The 17,818-nt window shown below is 35.6% G+C and overlaps 2 protein-coding genes and 2 non-coding genes across 13 annotated transcripts in view; 1 reads left to right on the top strand and 3 right to left on the bottom strand.

Moving 5' to 3' along the window:
• Positions 1-2,914: 2,914 nt before the first annotated feature.
• LOC126751846 (U6 spliceosomal RNA) lies at positions 2,915-3,021 on the bottom strand. Its single transcript, XR_007665940.1, has one exon. It is a non-coding gene; the product is annotated as a U6 spliceosomal RNA (small nuclear RNA).
• Positions 3,022-6,278: 3,257 nt separating this feature from the next.
• LOC126767348 (extended synaptotagmin-2-B) overlaps positions 6,279-17,818 on the bottom strand; it is a 51,468-nt gene continuing 39,928 nt past the window's right edge. For 8 of the 10 annotated variants that reach the window (XM_050484923.1, XM_050484914.1, XM_050484906.1 and 5 more), the window contains 6 exons: positions 17,169-17,266; positions 8,661-8,709; positions 8,422-8,598; positions 7,930-8,358; positions 7,368-7,856; positions 6,279-7,308 (listed from right to left, as the gene is read on the bottom strand). In XM_050484923.1, coding sequence (XP_050340880.1) covers positions 7,222-7,308; positions 7,368-7,856; positions 7,930-8,358; positions 8,422-8,598; positions 8,661-8,709; positions 17,169-17,266 — 1,329 coding nt within the window. In that variant the 3' untranslated portion in view covers positions 6,279-7,221. Of the gene's footprint in view, positions 7,309-7,367; positions 7,857-7,929; positions 8,359-8,421; positions 8,599-8,660; positions 8,710-14,326; positions 14,413-17,168; positions 17,267-17,818 lie in introns of all 10 variants that reach the window. The other 2 variants (XM_050484894.1, XM_050484888.1) reach the window with 2 other exon arrangements.
• On the bottom strand, positions 10,840-10,946 carry LOC126751845 (U6 spliceosomal RNA). The gene has a single exon (XR_007665939.1). It is a non-coding gene; the product is annotated as a U6 spliceosomal RNA (small nuclear RNA).
• Positions 11,742-14,097, top strand: LOC126767434 (uncharacterized). Its single transcript, XM_050484947.1, has 3 exons — positions 11,742-12,010; positions 12,140-12,323; positions 13,864-14,097. Exons 1-3 carry the CDS (start codon positions 11,742-11,744, stop codon positions 14,011-14,013), a joined length of 603 nt encoding a protein of 200 aa, XP_050340904.1. The 3' UTR covers positions 14,014-14,097.

The following is a 17,818-nucleotide window of genomic DNA, read 5'->3' as shown; positions in this document are numbered from 1 at the left end:
GTGTAAATTTTCTTGAAAATTTAAAAATTTAAACACAAAAAATATTTACAGTTATATATTTTTATTTGCATAATAATTCAGCTTTTACAAAAAAAAAGCAAATTATTTAAAAAAAAATTTCAAAATGTTGCCAAACTATTTTTTTTTAAGAAAAAAAATTCAATTTTTATTAAAAAAAACATATTTTAATAATTTTAAGAAAAAACATATTTAAATTTTTCTATATTTTTTTGAAAATATGAACTTATACAAAGTTTTGAAATTGTTTCTTCAGAAAAACAATGGAAAGCTTGAAAAAAAAGTTATAAAAAAATTTCACATTATCTAAAAAAAATATTTTTTATCTAAAAAAACATATTTATTATTTGTCAATTTATTTTTCAGGCTATATGTTTGTATAATAATTGTTATTTAAATGTATTGGTTATAAATATCAAACTCGAAAACTTTGTCAAAATTATTCAATTATTCAAAATTTCCCAAAAAATCTATGCGACTTAGATATTGTCAATATTTCAACTTATTTTTAAAGCAACATGTTTGTTAAATTTCAAAACAGAAATTGATTTTTTTATAATTTTATAAAACAGAAAATATATTCGAAAAAATTTCAAAATTGATAAAATTTATTTTTTTTATAGTTTTACAAAAAACAGCAGAAATATTCGAAATTTCAAAACTTTGCCAAAATTGTTGTTTTTTTAACAGTGTTATAATATTGAAAATATAATATAGTCATAAAAATTTCTAAAATTTGCCAAAACTAATTTTTTTATAGTTTTACAAAAACATCAAATCTATTCGAATTTATTTCGAAACTTTGCAAAAATTTCGAAGAAATTTCAAAACCATGCCAAAATTGATTTTTTATATTTTTACAGAAACAAAACACGTATATTCGAAAAATTTCAAAATTTTTATCATATTAAATTTTTACTGGTTTAACAAAAAACAGCAGAAATATTCGAAAAAAATCGAAACTTTGCCAAAATTGAGTTTTTTTTTATAGTTTTACAAAAACAGCAAACCTATTCGAAATAATTTCGAAACTTTGCAAAAATTTCGAAGAAATTTCAAAACCATGCCAAAATTGATTTTTTATAGTTTTACAAAAGCAAAACACGTCTATTCGAAAAAATTTCAAAATTTTGATAAAATTAATTTTTTTATGGTTTTACAAAAAATAGCAGAAATATTCGAAAACATTTCAAAACTTTGCCAAATTAATTTTTTGTTTTTAATTTAATTCCAAAACTAAAAATTATTATTTATTTGAATACTATAAATCAAAATTCAAAAAATTCTCTAATGAATAAAAAAATTATATTAAGAATTTGGTGAAAAGTATTTTAGTTAAAAAAAAACTAAGCTATATTTGAAACGCAAAAATCTGTGAAAATATGGGTTCAAACCTAAGTAAGACAAAAATAAACTGTGTTTCATTTCAGAAATATATTATATATATGAAAGCTTTTTTTTCAGAACAAAAAGCTTTTGTTTAATTACAAAGATATTGTACGCAATGAAAAAATATTTGAGAACTGTGGTACAAAATAAAAACAACAACTAAAAACTATAAGATGTTTAACGAATAAAAAATATATATATTTAGGATATATTTGGAAAATAATTACAATTCAGCTTGATAATATATTTTTTATAAGCAAATGCAACAACAATACTTAAAACAGCAAAAAATGTGTTAAAAATTACAAATTTCCAAGATTTCAAAATAATAAATATTTTACGAATTTATTTTTAAGAAATTAATTTCAAAAATGGAATGCAAAATAATTTAAATAAAAACGAAATTGCGAAAAAAATAATTATTAATACAGCTTTAAGCTTATTCATGTATTCATATGTATGTATTCAAGTCCAGCAATTTATGTTTGCAAGCACAAAAATTCACATTACGAATATTTCATATAAGCGTTTTTCTAAAACTATGGCATCACTAGAAATAACTTATTTTATTTTCTTTTTAATTTTGTACGCTACAAAATAGAAAGCAGCCAATTTGATAATGTGCTTTGCTATATAAAAATAGCTACGAGCAAACAGTTATAACAAATAATGCTTAAAAATCATTAAAAAATATATTTATATAAACATACAAACATATTAATAAGCATATATATGTAATTTCATATACACAAGCATATATGTATGTATGTAATTAAAACATTCTAGGTGGATATCGAAACACATTTAAAAATTTCATGGTGTTTGATGTATTGATGATAAAAATTGTAATGATAAAAAATTAAAAAAATAAAAAAGTAAAAGATACAAACGGAAAACTTGAAAAGGCATTTTTATTTATATTGTTGTTATTTTTATTAAAAAAATTTTTGTTTATAATGTATTTGAAAAAAAAAAATAAATTTTTCAAATTATCTAGAAGGGTTATTTATATACAAAAGCAAAAATTTTTCAAATTATCTTGAAACTTTTTATATAAAAATCAAACATTTTCAAATTTTCTGGAAAAATTCCATCCAAAAAACAATAATTTTTCAAATTATCTTGATACTTTCTATACAAAAAACAAAAATTTTTCAAATTATCTTGAAACTGTCTATATAAAAACCAAACATTTTCAAATTTTCTGGAAAAATTCTATAAAAAAAAATTTTTTTTCAAATTATCCATTAACTTTCTATGCAAAAAGGAAATATTTTTACAATATACAAAAAGCATCGCTATATATTCTCTGAAGAATCTTCTATACTATATCCAAGAAACTAAAATATTCCTTACACTTAACAGTTTAATTTTTTTGTGTATTAAAGTAACAGAGTCTAAAAAAACTTTCATATTTTTTCTGAAAAAATCTTAAAATGATAGCACACATATAAAAAATATTATAATACACAGAAAGTTAAACAAATATTGAGCAAAAATTTCGCAAAAAAATGTGGAACGCTTCACGATTTTGCGTGTCATCCTTGCGCAGGGGCCATGCTAATCTTCTCTGTATCGTTCCAATTTTAGTATATGTTCTGCCGAAGCAAGAACAATTGTACTCCTCATATTACGGTATTTCTACAAACAAAATGTCAAAAAAGCACATGCGAATTACAGATAACAGATAAACGAACGAAATCACCGCATTCAGTGAGCTGACGAAAGTGAAAAGTGAGAACACTTACACTAGGGAACAGTTGATTTGGCTGTCGTAAACAGCTGCTGTGCAAGACAGTGCTGATTATAACGGGTGATCCAAGTAGCGATACTTTTTTCAATAGCTTTTTTTTGACAGATTTCGCGTGAGTCGTGTCAAGCTGTCATGTTATTTTTGTTAAATATTGTTTGGCATTTCCCCGTGGAAAGTCCGTTTACAAATCGTTCGACTTTATTACAAAAATTCTAGTTTTGTAAAAAATGTGTAATACTAATCATATTATTCGCAACACCAATACCCATCTTGAGACCCGGCATACATTACTGCACAATATTCGACCAAATAGACCACGTCCAGTACGCGGTGAGGAAAATATAGCAGCCGTAGCTGAGACCGTAGAGAGTCGATGCAGCTTGTGTAAGAACTAAAGCCGCTGGATTTTCCCAAGCGTCATCGCTTGGCTCTAAAAGCTCTTGAAAAGTTGCTAGAAGATCCACCGTTAGTATGGTCTGTAAACAAGCATTTGAAGGATAGTGTGCCACCTTCCCGTCAAAGAAAAGTCCGCTGCCGTTCAGACCAGTGGTGAGGCCAATATCACCCAGTTCCTCGCCGTTCTGCACAGTTGGGTCTCTCTTCGATGACAACATGGCGAATTGTGGGGTTAAATTTGGCTCTGCATCCGCACAAGACTGCGTTGGCATACTGATGCCGACAGACCATTTAAAGCGCTGTAGCTGTGCCGATGGGCGCAGGAAATGATGGAAGCCCACGGCGATTTTCATCTAAAAATCACATTGGTTATGTCAACAAACAGAATTGTCGCTATTGGGTCGTGTGGTTCAGGTCCAAAAATTTACCGTTTTACTATATTTTTCATCCAAACATGGGCACATTGCGTTCAAAGTTTTGGGGCTCGTTAATTTCGAGAAATGGCCCAGTCATTTTCTTGCAAGATCATTTTATTTAACGCCTCTAGATTATATTCTCGGGGGGTACGTTAAATCAAAGGTTTATGCCAATCAACCAGCAACGCTCGAGAAGCTCGAAGACAACATTCAGCACCTTATAGCCGTAATTCCAGTCGAAATGCTGCACAGTGTCATCGAAAATTGGCGGAAACGGATGGGTGAGATATGTAAAAGGTGCCGTGGTGGTCATTTGGCCGGCATTTCGTTCAAACCATTAATGACATAAAATTTTCTGCAAAACCAAAAATAAAACAAAACCCATTTTGACCAATTTTTACTGTTTTATTTGGACATCTTAACAACATGTCGTTCTTATTCGTAGACCCCTTTACTTTAATTGTTGGTTTTATGTGTTGGTTTATTCCCTAAATACAGTAAAATATTTTGGAGAATGCGCCAAGGTGACGTCAAGGTGACGTCTGCATATACAGAGACCTCTTTTATCATAACGTTATAGTATTTCGATTGCGAATATTTCCGGCAAGTTGAGGCAAAGTTAATGTTGTTACCTCCAATGCTTAGTTAGCTGAAATTTTTTGATTTCCAGGGTTATTCCCTCATGTTTATTGGATTGCTTTTACTTTCAATGCCTTTTTTTAGGGAATTAAGGAAGCTTTTTTTCAGAGAACACTTGCCAAGTGCCTTATACAAAATTATTCTTAAATAATTGTGGGTTCCGAAACTAAATTTTCGCCGCATCTTCTTTTATTAACATCGTCGACAAATGTTTAGTATGTGTATGGGTTTCATAGCTTGATAATTTCAATGGTGTGTGTAAGTTTACCCATTGTTGAACCCCCAACAAAATCGACAAGAAAAATATATGGAAAGTTCCATAAAAAGTTTGCCTCTTAAAGAATTGAAAAGTAAGTTTGATTGAGAATTTGGTATCCCCGCAAAACTAATACGGCTGTGTAAACTGACGTTGAACAACACGAAAAGCTCCGTCAGGATCGGGAAGGACCTCTCCGAGCCGTTCGATACCAAACGAGGTTTCAGACAAGGCGACTTCTTCAACCTGCTCCCGGAGAAAATAGTTCGAGCTGCAGAACTAAACAGAGAAGGTACCATCTTCTATAAGAGTGTACAGCTGCTGGCGTATGCCGACGATATTGATATCATCGGCTTCAACACCCGCGCCGTTAGTTCTGCTTTCTCTAGGCTGGACAAGGAAGCACAGAAAATGGGTCTGGTAGTGAACGAGGGCAAAACGAAATATCTCCTGTCATCAAACAAACAGTCGTCGCACTCGCGACTTGGCTCTTACGTCACTGTTGACAGTCATAACTTTGAAGTTGTAGATAATTTCGTCTATTTAGGAACCAGCATTAACACCACTAATAATATCAGCCTGGAAATCCAACGCAGGATTGCTCTTGCCAACAGGTGCTACTTCGGACTGAGTAGGCAATTGAAAAGTAAAGTCCTCTCTCGACGAACAAAAGCTAAACTCTATAAGTCGCTCATAATTCCCGTCCTGCTATATGGTGCAGAGGCTTGGGCGATGACAGCAACCGATGAGTCGACGTTACGAGTTTTCGAGAGAAAAATTCTGCGAAAGATTTATGGTCCTTTGCGCATTGGCCACGGCGAATATCGCATCCGATGGAACGATGAGTTGTACGAGATATATGACGACATTGACATAGTTCAGCGAATTAAAAGACAGCGGCTACGCTGGCTAGGTCATGTTGTCCGGATGGATGAAAACACTCCAGCTCTGAAAGTATTCGACGCAGTACCCGCCGGGGGAAGCAGAGGAAGAGGAAGACCTCCACTCCGTTGGAAGGACCAAGTGGAGAAGGACCTGGCTTCGCTTGGAATATCCAATTGGCGCCACGCAGCGAAAAGAAGAAACGACTGGCGCGCTGTTGTTAACTCGGCTATAATCGCGTAAGCGGTGTCTACGCCAATTAAGAAGAAGAAGAAGAAGTTTGATTGAAGTTTACATGTCATCAGGCAATGGGTAAAGTATTTGGGAGTTGCATTTTTTCATCGATAACGACTGAGTAATTTATATCCAACCATGCCTCCGCCTGTTAACATTCGTCCTGATTATATGGAGAATGTTCTCTGTCGCTGTAAGAACAGCAATTATTTCTAGATACTAGAAGAGACAAGAACATTTGAAAGTAGTAGTATTAGTTTTACCTCAAAACTTTAAACATTTTTATTCAAACATACACATTTTTATATAATTTTATTTATTAATTTATTTGGCTTACATCCACTATTAATTTTAGTTCACAATTATCGCCAGTTATTTAAATTTTTATTTAATTTCAGTAACAAACATTTAAAATATTTTTTTATGAAAATTTTGCGCATACATACATACACATTTATTTGATACATTTATATAGTATGTATACCCAAGAGATTGTGCTCAACAACGCAGTAGTGAAGAAGGCACATAGTAGTGTATATTTGTAAAAAATAATTAAATTTTAGTGAGGTTAGGCATTGATAGAGCAAATAATAAATTAAACAATTAATACGCAAAGCAATAATAGGAGTTGAATATTTACGTATATCGTTTAAATGTAGCTTATAAAATATTTAAAAATTTTTTGTAAATATAAGAATTATTAAAATAATATAATTTTTTTCAATAATAATAAAAAATAATGAATTCAGCGAGATTATTGTGGAAATGAAATAAATAAAATGTGAAAAAATTTTATTTAATAATTTTTATTTAATAAAATTTTTTTTAAATCGTTTTTTAAATGCATATTAGTTTATTTTTTTTTTTATTTTAAAAATAATAAAACTACACTTAGAAAAATAGAGTAGTAAAAACAAAAATAATGTTTTGTTTTGAAAAAAATTGTGATTTTACAGGTTGATCTTCGAAAGACCTATGCATACCTGTGTGTTAAAATATATATGTATAGAATTTTTTTGATACAATAGGCACTACTGACAGCATAGCCGAGAGAGTACATCGAGTTTTTATGTAAAAAAAATCGTCGGAGTAAGTTTGGAGAGGTGTAACAATATTTCAGCTAAAAGATGTATCCTGAAGCGCATTACAGAGCGGCGGTAACCTGGTACCGGCACTGCAAACCCGCTAATTCCAAACATATCGCCGCTACAAAGCATAATTTGCGCTAAACTTTGCGCTTAATCGTGTTTTATCTCCGGCTGCAGATCCATCCATGAGTTTATGCCATTACTAGATATCTCTGAATCATTCAGAGGAATTTTAAGCTAAAAAAAACAAAGAAAACTTTAGTTTTTTACTAACAGAAACTGCCATTTCCACTTACCATGCCCATAATGGGACTGCCGCCATAGAGGAAGCCCTTTTGCGAGCACACCGTCACCTCCAGTTCGGTTTGTGCGAGTTCAGCAGTCGAAATGAGATACTCAAATGTCGCCTCATAAACGGGATTGCAATTGTCCTTGATCACCATCGTTTTACGTTTCGATTCTTTGCTACGACCTGGCAGTAAATAGAGTTTTACATAGGGATCCGGTATGCTAGATGGATCACGTAATGGTAGATACATGATTTTATGCACCGTAACGGAGAGTTTTTGACGTTGTACACTGTAGCGTATGGAAAGTTGTATGCGACCGAGACCAAATTCACCGGAGGAGGTGGTCATATCGGGCATACGATGTGTAAGCACCGCTTCGCCCGACTCGAGGGCAGCTGAGTAAGGTGTGGCAGCGGGTGAGGCATTCATTGTTGTGACTTGCTCCTCGGCAATGGGCGATTCAACCGAAATGCGACTAGTTTGTGATTGCAGATCCTAAGCGTGGAAATTAAGAGAGAAAGCTCTATCAAATATCACTTAAATTTGTTAATATATGTTGTGTATTTACCTTAGCGCTTTCCTGCGTGGGCGTTTTCAGCGAGCTCGAACGTGTTAGTGCTGCTGAAGAGTCTGGTGAACCAGTATTTTGCTCGGCCTCCTCTAGTATCTCGGCCGGCTTGAGTATGCGCAGCGACAGCGACATAATCAATTTCGATTCGGGTCCAGATTTCTGCAGTTGGAAAGGTTGTGACACCAACTCCATATTCTTTTTGGGTAGCAATAGATTTAGCGGATAAGTGTACTGGCCAATATCATTGCCGGTCTTCTGATCAACAATGCGTATTTGTAGCGACTCGTTTTCCGGATTGCTCACCAGAAAGGTGAAGCCCTGCTCCCACACCGGCGAATCATCACGCATAATCATGGCAGTTTGCTCTTTATGTTTGCCAACCATGGCAATTAGGTAAGGATCTGGTTTGGAGCTGGTGCGTGCTTGCTATTGCGGGGTAGTGTAGAAGATATATGTATATTTGAATAAAATTAAACCTGTTATTAATACCTTCAAGTTCTTGGCAGAATCGATGAAGACAGTCAGCAGTGCAGTGCTCATGGAAGTTACACGCAACTGTTGGGTTTCCACTATCGCCGCTTGTAGATCGTTAGGTTCGGCAGTCAGTTTATACCATTGCATGCGTACATGTAAGAGACCATGTTTGGCGTCTTCCAATGTCAGCCACTGTATAAATAAATAGTGTTGCAAAACTACAGAAACCAGGTACTATTTGTTAATATATTTACCGTATCTACTATGCCGCGCTTGATCACATTGAAAATCTCGATGGTGGCTCTAGAAGTTATACAAAATATTAGTGTCGACTATAATATATATTTTACAAGTTTTGAATGAACTCAAGAAATCAAACAAATCGTGTTAAAAACAATGAAACTCGCATAAAAAATGATCTCAATGTCGGAAAAGATAGTTTGGGCTCGTTGTAGTTAGTTTTTGAGAAACAATTTAACTCTGCCATCATTTTGTAATAAGAGGGCCTTCATGGTAGAATAAAGAACATAATTCAGACAGCATTGTAGGTGAGAAAGCCACGATGTTGCCAAGTTTGCCGCAGATGGGAGAATATACCATATATTTCTAGCCAGAGTCCGTGACAGTAGGGATATAACAAAGATGAGAGACCATCTCTGGCGTGCATGTTAGGGAAGGCTTGAGTATTTTTTTTATAAATACCGAGGTAACACACAAAAAAGTGATTACATTTTATAATCAATATTATAACGAAGGATTATTTGTATGTACCATATACAAGTATCCATGTGACAATCAAGATTAGAGCCCCAGGAGGAGAATGGGGCCATGTGTGGAAGTTCAAGGAAGTGAAGAAAGTTATCTGAGTGCCATTCACTTGGGAGTGGCCAGAAACTATTCTTTTACATATGGCTCAAGCAGCTCACGACGTCCGGTCTTAGACTAAGTATCTTCTGGGTTGCCAAAAAACATCCGTTTGAAGGCGGCTTAAAGTGAGAAGGCGAACTATCTCTCCCCAGAGTTGTGCGCTTGGTTTGGGACCCGCCAAGTAAAACACTACCAATGAAAATGATGAATGAGAGAACCTGTTTTATATAAAATAAGAAAAATTGTATCCACAATCAGAATCACGTGACAATATGAATCAGGATTGTGATCGCGCAGAGCAAAAAACTCCGTTTAATCTACGAATGTCTCTTTATACCACATTAGAATTAGAAAACAGCCAAAGTTAAAATAGACCCTCTGAATCACATGCTGAAGTTATCAATTCGATCTTTTTAAACTAGAAGAGGTCTTACTATCAACTGACTTTCACGAACTTGTCCCTTATTGAATACTGATCGTAGTCATTGGATTTTAGTAAGCAACTGCGGGCGTACGTCGATGACATCGATATCATTGGCCATAAAAACCGCGCCGTTAGTTCTGCTTTCTCCAGGTTGGACAAAGAAGCTAAGAAAATGGGTCTGGTAGTGAACGAGGACAAACAGTTGTCGTCGCATTCGCGACTTGGCTCCCGCGTCACTGTTGACAGTCATAACTTCGAAATCGGAGATTACTTCGTGTATTTTCGAACCAGCACTAACACCAAAAAAAACCTCAGCCACGAAATACAACGCAGAATAACTCTTTCCAACATGAGAAGTAAGATCCCCTCTCGGCGAACAAAGACCACATTCTATAAGCCACTCATCATACCCGTTCTGCTATATGGTGCAGAGGCATGGACGATGACAATATCTGATGAGTCGACGTTAAGAGTTTTCGAGAGAAAGGTTCTGCGGAAGATTTATGGTCCTTTGCGCATTGGCACGAATGTCGCATTCGATGGAACGATGAGCTGTACGAGTTATACGACGACATTGACGTAGTGCAGCGAATTAAGAGACAGCGGCTACGCTGGCTGGGTAAAAGGCCCTGGATACACTTGAAATTTCGAATTGTAGCCAAACAGCGAAAAGGAAGAACGATTGGCGCGCCATTGCAAACTCGACTATACCCGCGGAAGCGGCGTCTACGTCAATAAAGAGAATATACTCATGCCCTTAAAAAGCTGAGCGTTGTTAAGGTGAATTATGCATAAATTCTTTTGTAGAATACTACGATGCAACACCCATATAAAACCTTCCCTTTGTTTGGACCAGGACATAGCACTTTCGCGGTAAAAATGTTTGAACACTTGAAGAGATCTTCTAAATAAATCATATAGTAAATTGGGAAAAACTTTCGGCAACTTAAAATATTTAAGCTATACAGTTATAAAGAGAAAATTGCTTTTTTGTTCGAAATAACACATCTCTAGTTTAAGAAATCAGATTTAACTTCGAAAAATTGCCAGGTTAGACTGTTTTTTCTTCTATGGATAATTTTTATTAATTTGATCACTACCTATAGTATTATCTTCAGTACTTTGTGAGCTCGGTTTGTCAAAAAAATGTGGAACGCTTCACGATTTTGCGTGTCATCCTTGCGCAGGGGCCATGCTAATCTTCTCTGTATCGTTCCAATTTTAGTATATGTTCTGCCGAAGCAAGAACAAATATAATTTATTTTAGTGAATATTTATATCTATCTTATGACGAAAAAGCACATGAGAATTACAGCAGTTCAACGAAGAAGTGCATGAAAAATGCATGCACCGCTGCAATCGCTGCGATGTTGAAATGTGTTCGTCCTTTAGAGGGATGAGTTCGTTAGGTATAGCTAACGAACGAACAACAGGAATATGTATGTATGTGCGTGTATGCCGAGATGAATGTCGCTAGGTAAAGCAATACGTATGTATATAAATCCGATACTTAAGGGATGTTAGTTAGAATATGCCACTCACTTAGTAAATAAATTTAAAAATATTATTTTACATTTATGATTGACTTGTAGCAGCATATACTTGTATGCATATCCAGTACAAAACCTAGATATCCATTAACAAATACAAATCTGGTGTCCTTGACACTGGTTTCCAGGTAGCGCTTAGCATAGCTACAAAATATCACATAGATACATACACACATCACTTAATGGGCTTAGCGACTACTTAAAATACATACATATGTACATCAAAGCCCCTAGATACCTGCCCGTAGAGACAAGGTAACAAAACCACCTGAGCAACAACATAAACAAGCCATAAGCCCTCACTCACTTTTAACCGCATATTTGTTTAGTAAGTGTCTACAGCTAATGCTTAGTTAAGATATTCTACACACAGTTGATTTACTACACAGCAAACACACCAACATTTAGGGTGTTAAGCGGCACTTAATCCATCGTGTCAACATAACCACAACAACGCACTTCATCTCAAGAGTCAAGAAGAACAACACTTCGTAATGATTTCGCGACGCGATAAGCTTTTGAACTTGCCTTGGGCTCAACAACGTTACGAGCATCATCGTGCCAATCTCCGTTCAGCCAAACCGGCCATCGATATGCGTGCGCCCCCCATTTATTCGCACGTCATACTCAAGCCGAAGAAGGTGCAAAACGAGAGGGAGCGCCTGCAACGCATTGAGGTGGAGAATGTGCGACTTTTGCAGAAATTGGGTGATATTATGAAGACGAAGCGAATGTCGGATTTGTGGTTGGCACCGCGACCCAAGTGAGTAGCGGTTTTGTAGTATAGGACTCTCAAATATTATAGCTTATATCATTGTAGAAACTAGTGAGCTTTTATATTTTTTAAATTTGTATGAGTTTTCTATATACTACTTCCACTTTCTTTGTGCAGTTTCTTGAATCGCGAAAAACTATTTGAAACACGCCCATATTCGAGTTTACCGAAACTGATTACCATCTATGGACCAACATCTCCAGAACTTGCGACGAAACCGCCAAGTGCTTTGAAGTCACCGACTTCGAAACTAGCGCATCGATGCCCAACTTGTAGCGGTAGACCCGAGCGTACGCAAGTGGTAAGTGGAAAAAATATAAGATAAGAATGCAGAAGAACTTTGAAGCTGATGAAGGATTAGCAACTATATAATTGAAAAAGTCAAAAATCGAAAGTTCTAAGTCTTCACAGCCTTGTGTGAACTTTTCTAAGAGTAATTGATAAGATAAGACGAATTGAAGTGGCCCGACAGAAAGTATAACGTTGACTTAATGAATTTCTGTCAGTGTGAGCATAAAGCTTCTAAATCCTAGTTGGACCGCAGAAGGGTGTAAAATCTTTTTATTTTCATTAAGTTCGAACATTCTGACCTTTAACTTTTAAAATATTGGTTAGTCGAAAAAGTCTTTTCGCATTTCTAATCAAACTCCAAATTTTTTTTTTTACATTTATAATGAACCTCAATGAACCAAGTATGTACCATTTTAGTAAACCATTTTTGCCATTTCTCCGCTAGAGACATTATTCCATCAGTGTATAATTTTTTTGGTTTCTCGGCGATAAACTCCGACAAGTAATTTTCACAAGCTTCTCTTGAAGCCAACTTTACTCCATTAAGGAAGTTCTGCATTGACCGAAACAAATAGTAGTCCGATGGTGCAAGACCAGAGCTATATGGTGGATGCATCAAGACTTCCCAGCCAAGCTCTCCCAGTTTTTGACGAGTCATCAAAGATGTGTGTGGTCTAGCGTTGTCCTGATGGAAGACGAAGCCATTTCTGTTGATCAGTTCTGGCCATTTTTTTTGATTGCTTGCTTCAATCTCATCAGTTATTGACAATAAAATGTAGAATCAATCAGTCGACCAGGCTGGAGTAGCTCACAGTGGATGATTCCTTTCCAATCCCACCAAACACTCATCATAACTTTTCGTGGCGTTCGCGGCTTTACTACCGTTTGTTGAGCTTCACCACACTTGGACAATGATCTTTTTCGCACATGATTGTCGTATTTGATCCACTTTTCGTCTCCTGTTAATTCGGTCCATTGAATTTTTTAAAGACAATTTACCCAAACATCCAGCCTCTTTTTGTAGCCAGCCTTTTTAAACGGTTCTAAACCGTTTGATGATGAATGTTAAGTTCCTTAGCGATGTCATGGGTACTTATGTGACGGTCCTGGTCAAATTTTTCCATAACTTCATCGACTTTTTCAACGATAGGTCGACCAGAGCGAGGTGCATTTTTCACATCGAAATTTCCAGAACGGAAGCGAGCGAACCATTGTTGTGCTAAACGAACTGATACAGCAACATCACCGTAAATTTCACAAATTTCATTGGTGGATTGCGTGGCATTCTTCCCTTTTTTATACAAAAAATTCAAAATATAGCGAATTTCTTCGTTTTTGAACAGCTGTAACTTTTTTCAACTGACAAAATACGAAAATACTTTTTCGACTACCCAATATTTTACCATCATTATAGGTACCACAACGAACCAGCGTTCTAAGCTGTCCAAGTGAGATCCTTATTAGGAACGACCTTTTAAACAACCTAACCTAATCTAGCCTGCTAACGCTTTCTTCAACACTTATAAATATTATTCTAACTTTATTTCAAGGTCATTCCCGAAAAACGTATCCCCTGGGAGCCGCCACGTGTCTCACGAAATGTGCAAACTGAAAAGAATTGTACAACGAAACGTTGCTTGCATTGTGGACACCCTAAGAAAGCGGTTGAGATGAGGGTGGATGCAAAGGAGGAAAATTAATGAAATGGCTAGAAAAGATTGAGAATAGAAAGAAATAGTATATTAAAAGAACGAGCTAGCGGTTTGGAAAGAATAATGAGAATAAATGCATATAATTTTTGGATTATGGTCAAGCATAAACTCAAAATCATTGAAATAAAATTAAAAAAAAAAAAATCGAAAATCAACTGAGAACTGAATTGATTCATTAAACGAAATAAAACACCAATAACATAACAAAATTTTGTAATATTTTGAGTTTTGCGCTTCTATTGTGAAAATCTAACGTTATAAATTACTTAGAGAGCATTTAGGTGCATAAGTAATTGCCAACCTGCCAAGTGATTCATCATCGCCGGTGCGATCCCAATCATACAGTCTAAACACCAAGAAGGTATGTTGCGTCACCTCAACCACAGCCTGCTCGTTCGGTAGTTGAGGGTGATGGAGTGGTTATAATTACGGTTAGTGCCATAATTTTACGTGGTTGGAGAGAGCAAAAGAGAAATAAGAGAGAGAGAGAGGGACATACAAGAACAAAAGCCAAATAAAAACTTTTAATATAACTCGCTGAATTGCTTTTACAAAGTCTAAACACAATATTGCATGTACCGTTATACAAAAGTACACCGTTAAATATATAACTAACAATATTTGCATAATTGCTCTACCAACTCCTGCTACTTGTGGCGCCCATTTACATAATTAAATGAGTATAAAATAAAATTTTCGTACAAAGTTCAGCCAGCAAAGAACTCTAGCAAAATTAAAGAGTGTATTTTTGTATACTACTTTCATTGCTTTGACTACTGCGGGCAAACGAACATGTGCTTAGTTACATAGTATAGGATGAAGTTTTTTTGTTTGTTTACTTTATTATACAAATTCATGCAATTTTGGGTTCGAGCTGAGACACAGAAAGGTCGGTTGTCATGCTAAATACATACATATATGTTTGCTGGGAGTATTTGTAGTGTGTATGTTGGAAGACAGGAATTGAAGGAAAAGTGTGTTTTTAGCTAAGTCAAAAACCATTATTTGAAAAGACTCAAGAGTTTTAAACTCCAGTGGTTTCCTCTGAGCAATTACAGAAATTTGTACTTAAGTCAATATGATTTCTAAAAGCAATTGAGTTTAGAAACATTATCCCGAAAATTCGTCCAATTTATGTGATATATAAATAGATTATATAGCCGTATTTTCGAACAAAATGTTACCTACTTTTTCTACGACTCATCTGTTGATCAATTTAATTTCTACATATGTAAACCGTTCTAATTGAAGACAGTTTACTTCAAAATATTTGTTCAAGATTCTGGCCTTAGTGGTTAGTCAAGTCACGCTCCCAATCTCCGCGGCTACAGTGGCGAAAGTGGGAATTTTCCTGAGTCTAGTTGCCCTAATTTGCAGAATTTAGAAGTAACTGTAGTATGAGTGTGGATCCAAGGAAAGTATTTTGTATTACGAGCTTTAAGGAGGCTTAGATCAATAAATGAGGATTGCACTGCGATCTAAAGGTCTATTGTGCCCTCTCCTAAGTCACTACGACTCACCTAGCCCCAGAAAATTGATAAATTCCAATATACTGCTAGGAGCTATTGAGGTGGTGTGATCCCAATTTTGAAAACCTGGATCCAAGAGCTTTTATCCTGCGTCAACAGCCAGCTGTGCAGTCAATTAGCGGTGTTCTGGAGTTTCAGACTCCAAGTCGCAGAACCGGCAATTCGCGAAAGAAGCTAGGCTCATGTTATATAAGTGCTTCTTGAGTTTACAAGCAGTCTGACTTTTCCCCTTGGGTTGTTGATTACAAAATTAAACCTTTTAAGGTTGTAAGTGGACAAGCTCATCAGCCAGTTCATTCCCGGCTACACCCTTGAGACCTGGCTCCCAAATAAGGTGCACTTGGTTACGATCTGATAGACTATTCAGTTGATCTATACACTCCTGCATCAATAGCGATTTGATCTCGTATGCTGAAATCGCTTTGAGTGCCACTTGGCTATCGCTTAGTATAGCTATACGTTCATTGCGATAGTTGCGTTGGAGGTTTAACTCTACGCACCGACCGAAAGTTCTCTGCTTGGAATATGCTCGGAAAACTACCCATAGGTTTCGAGAGTTTTGTGCGTGGTTCTGCGACCTCTGCGTCAATTCCCTCCGACGTTTTCGAGCCGATATATGATACCGCTATCCCTTGGTAGAAGAGCCACTAAGGTCCTTCTTGAGTTGAGATTATATTACCTTACTTCTGCCAAAACCTTCTGCTGTCATTTGAAGCAGTTTGTGTACTATACTTTATCTTTGGAGAAAGCATTTAAATAACTACATGGGGACTGTTGTATAGAGAAAATACTGAGGACCTGTCAGTTTTTGCATTTTTAAGATCTTTCTTGGCCTGCTAAATTCATCACCGATTTGTTTTATAACTCTTCTCTAGTTTCGACTGTAGGTTGAAGGGTATGAGAGTGTCGTCTCATGACTTTATTGTACCGTAGGAGGATGGAGTCATGTGTAGAAGTTCACGCAAGTGAGGAAAGTTCTCCGAGCGTCATTCACTTGGGATTGACCAAAAACAATTTTTTAACATATGGCTCAAGGAGCTCACGACTTCTGGTCTTAGACCTAGTATCCTCTGGGTAGCCAAAGAACATCCGTTTGAAGGCGAGCTAAAGTGAGAAGGCAAACCATCACTCCTCAGGGTTGTATGTTGAGTTTGGGACCCGCCACGTAAAAAACACCCCAAATGAAAAGGAAACAACAACCTCCGCTGTTGTAAACTCGGCTAAAACCGCTGTGTCTACGTCAATAAAGAAGAAGATTGTACCGTATTGTTAAAGGTATCACAAAATGCCGATTGATATGGTAAGATCTCCTACCGCCTGACTTAAAATAAATATTTTTATAATAATAACGGAACATTTAAATAAAACAAGGCTAAATTTAACAAAACAAAATCAAATTTAGGAAACAAAAACTTAAAAAAAAACTCAGTATAATAAGCATCTTTATACAAAAACTGGTTAGTAAGGAACATTTAGCTATTTTGGAACCAAATTAAATTGGAAAATAAGAAGCACAGCAAATGAAATCAAAATAAAGCAAATAACAGTATAACGGTATAACGAAAGAAACGCAAACAACATAAAACAAAATTCTATTAAAGGCGATTAGCAAACCTGCCCAGAAAATCATCGTTCGGACTACCGGGAATATCTGAATCCCACAGATGAAAGACGGCCTTCAGATCCAAAGTGCCGTCAGCAAAAGCAGGGGCCTACAAAAACATATGTTTGTGTAAATATGGCATAAAGTCGGAAGCATTTTCACGGGGCACGCATTACAGTGCCTCTTCGTTGGCAAGTACTTCGTGTTAATTAGAGTTGAATTGACACCAAACACAAAAGGTAACAAGGTAACGGAGTTTTGTACAAAAAGTGTTGGAAAACGGCATGCAAAGACTGTTTACGGTAGTTTTCGGGTAAGAGGCATAGAAATTCTTTAATTGAAGTGTAAAAATAAATAAATAAAATAAAAACACGCACAGCGACTTAGCGCTGAAGCAAGCTAGCGAACTACTCACGTTACTAACGGTAAACACGCATCGACACTTACATGTGTGGGCGTTTGTGGAGCCAATGGGGTATGGGTGATATGGTAATAATGGTATATGGTATGTGTGTAGGTATATATGAGTTTGTCGTGCTAAAGTGACCTTTATTTTAATAAAAATGCGTGAAGTTGAATGAGTTGTGAGTAGATTCTGTTTATTTATTCTTTTTTAAATTTTCAATTATAATTTTTTCAATTTAACGTGCTATATTTTTGA

Source organism: Bactrocera neohumeralis, chromosome 2, assembly GCF_024586455.1.
Source record: "Bactrocera neohumeralis isolate Rockhampton chromosome 2, APGP_CSIRO_Bneo_wtdbg2-racon-allhic-juicebox.fasta_v2, whole genome shotgun sequence".
In the NCBI taxonomy this organism is placed as follows: Eukaryota; Metazoa; Arthropoda; class Insecta; order Diptera; family Tephritidae; genus Bactrocera; species Bactrocera neohumeralis.
Note: the sequence above shows the minus strand (reverse complement) of the source record. Positions and strands in the feature narration are given on the sequence as shown.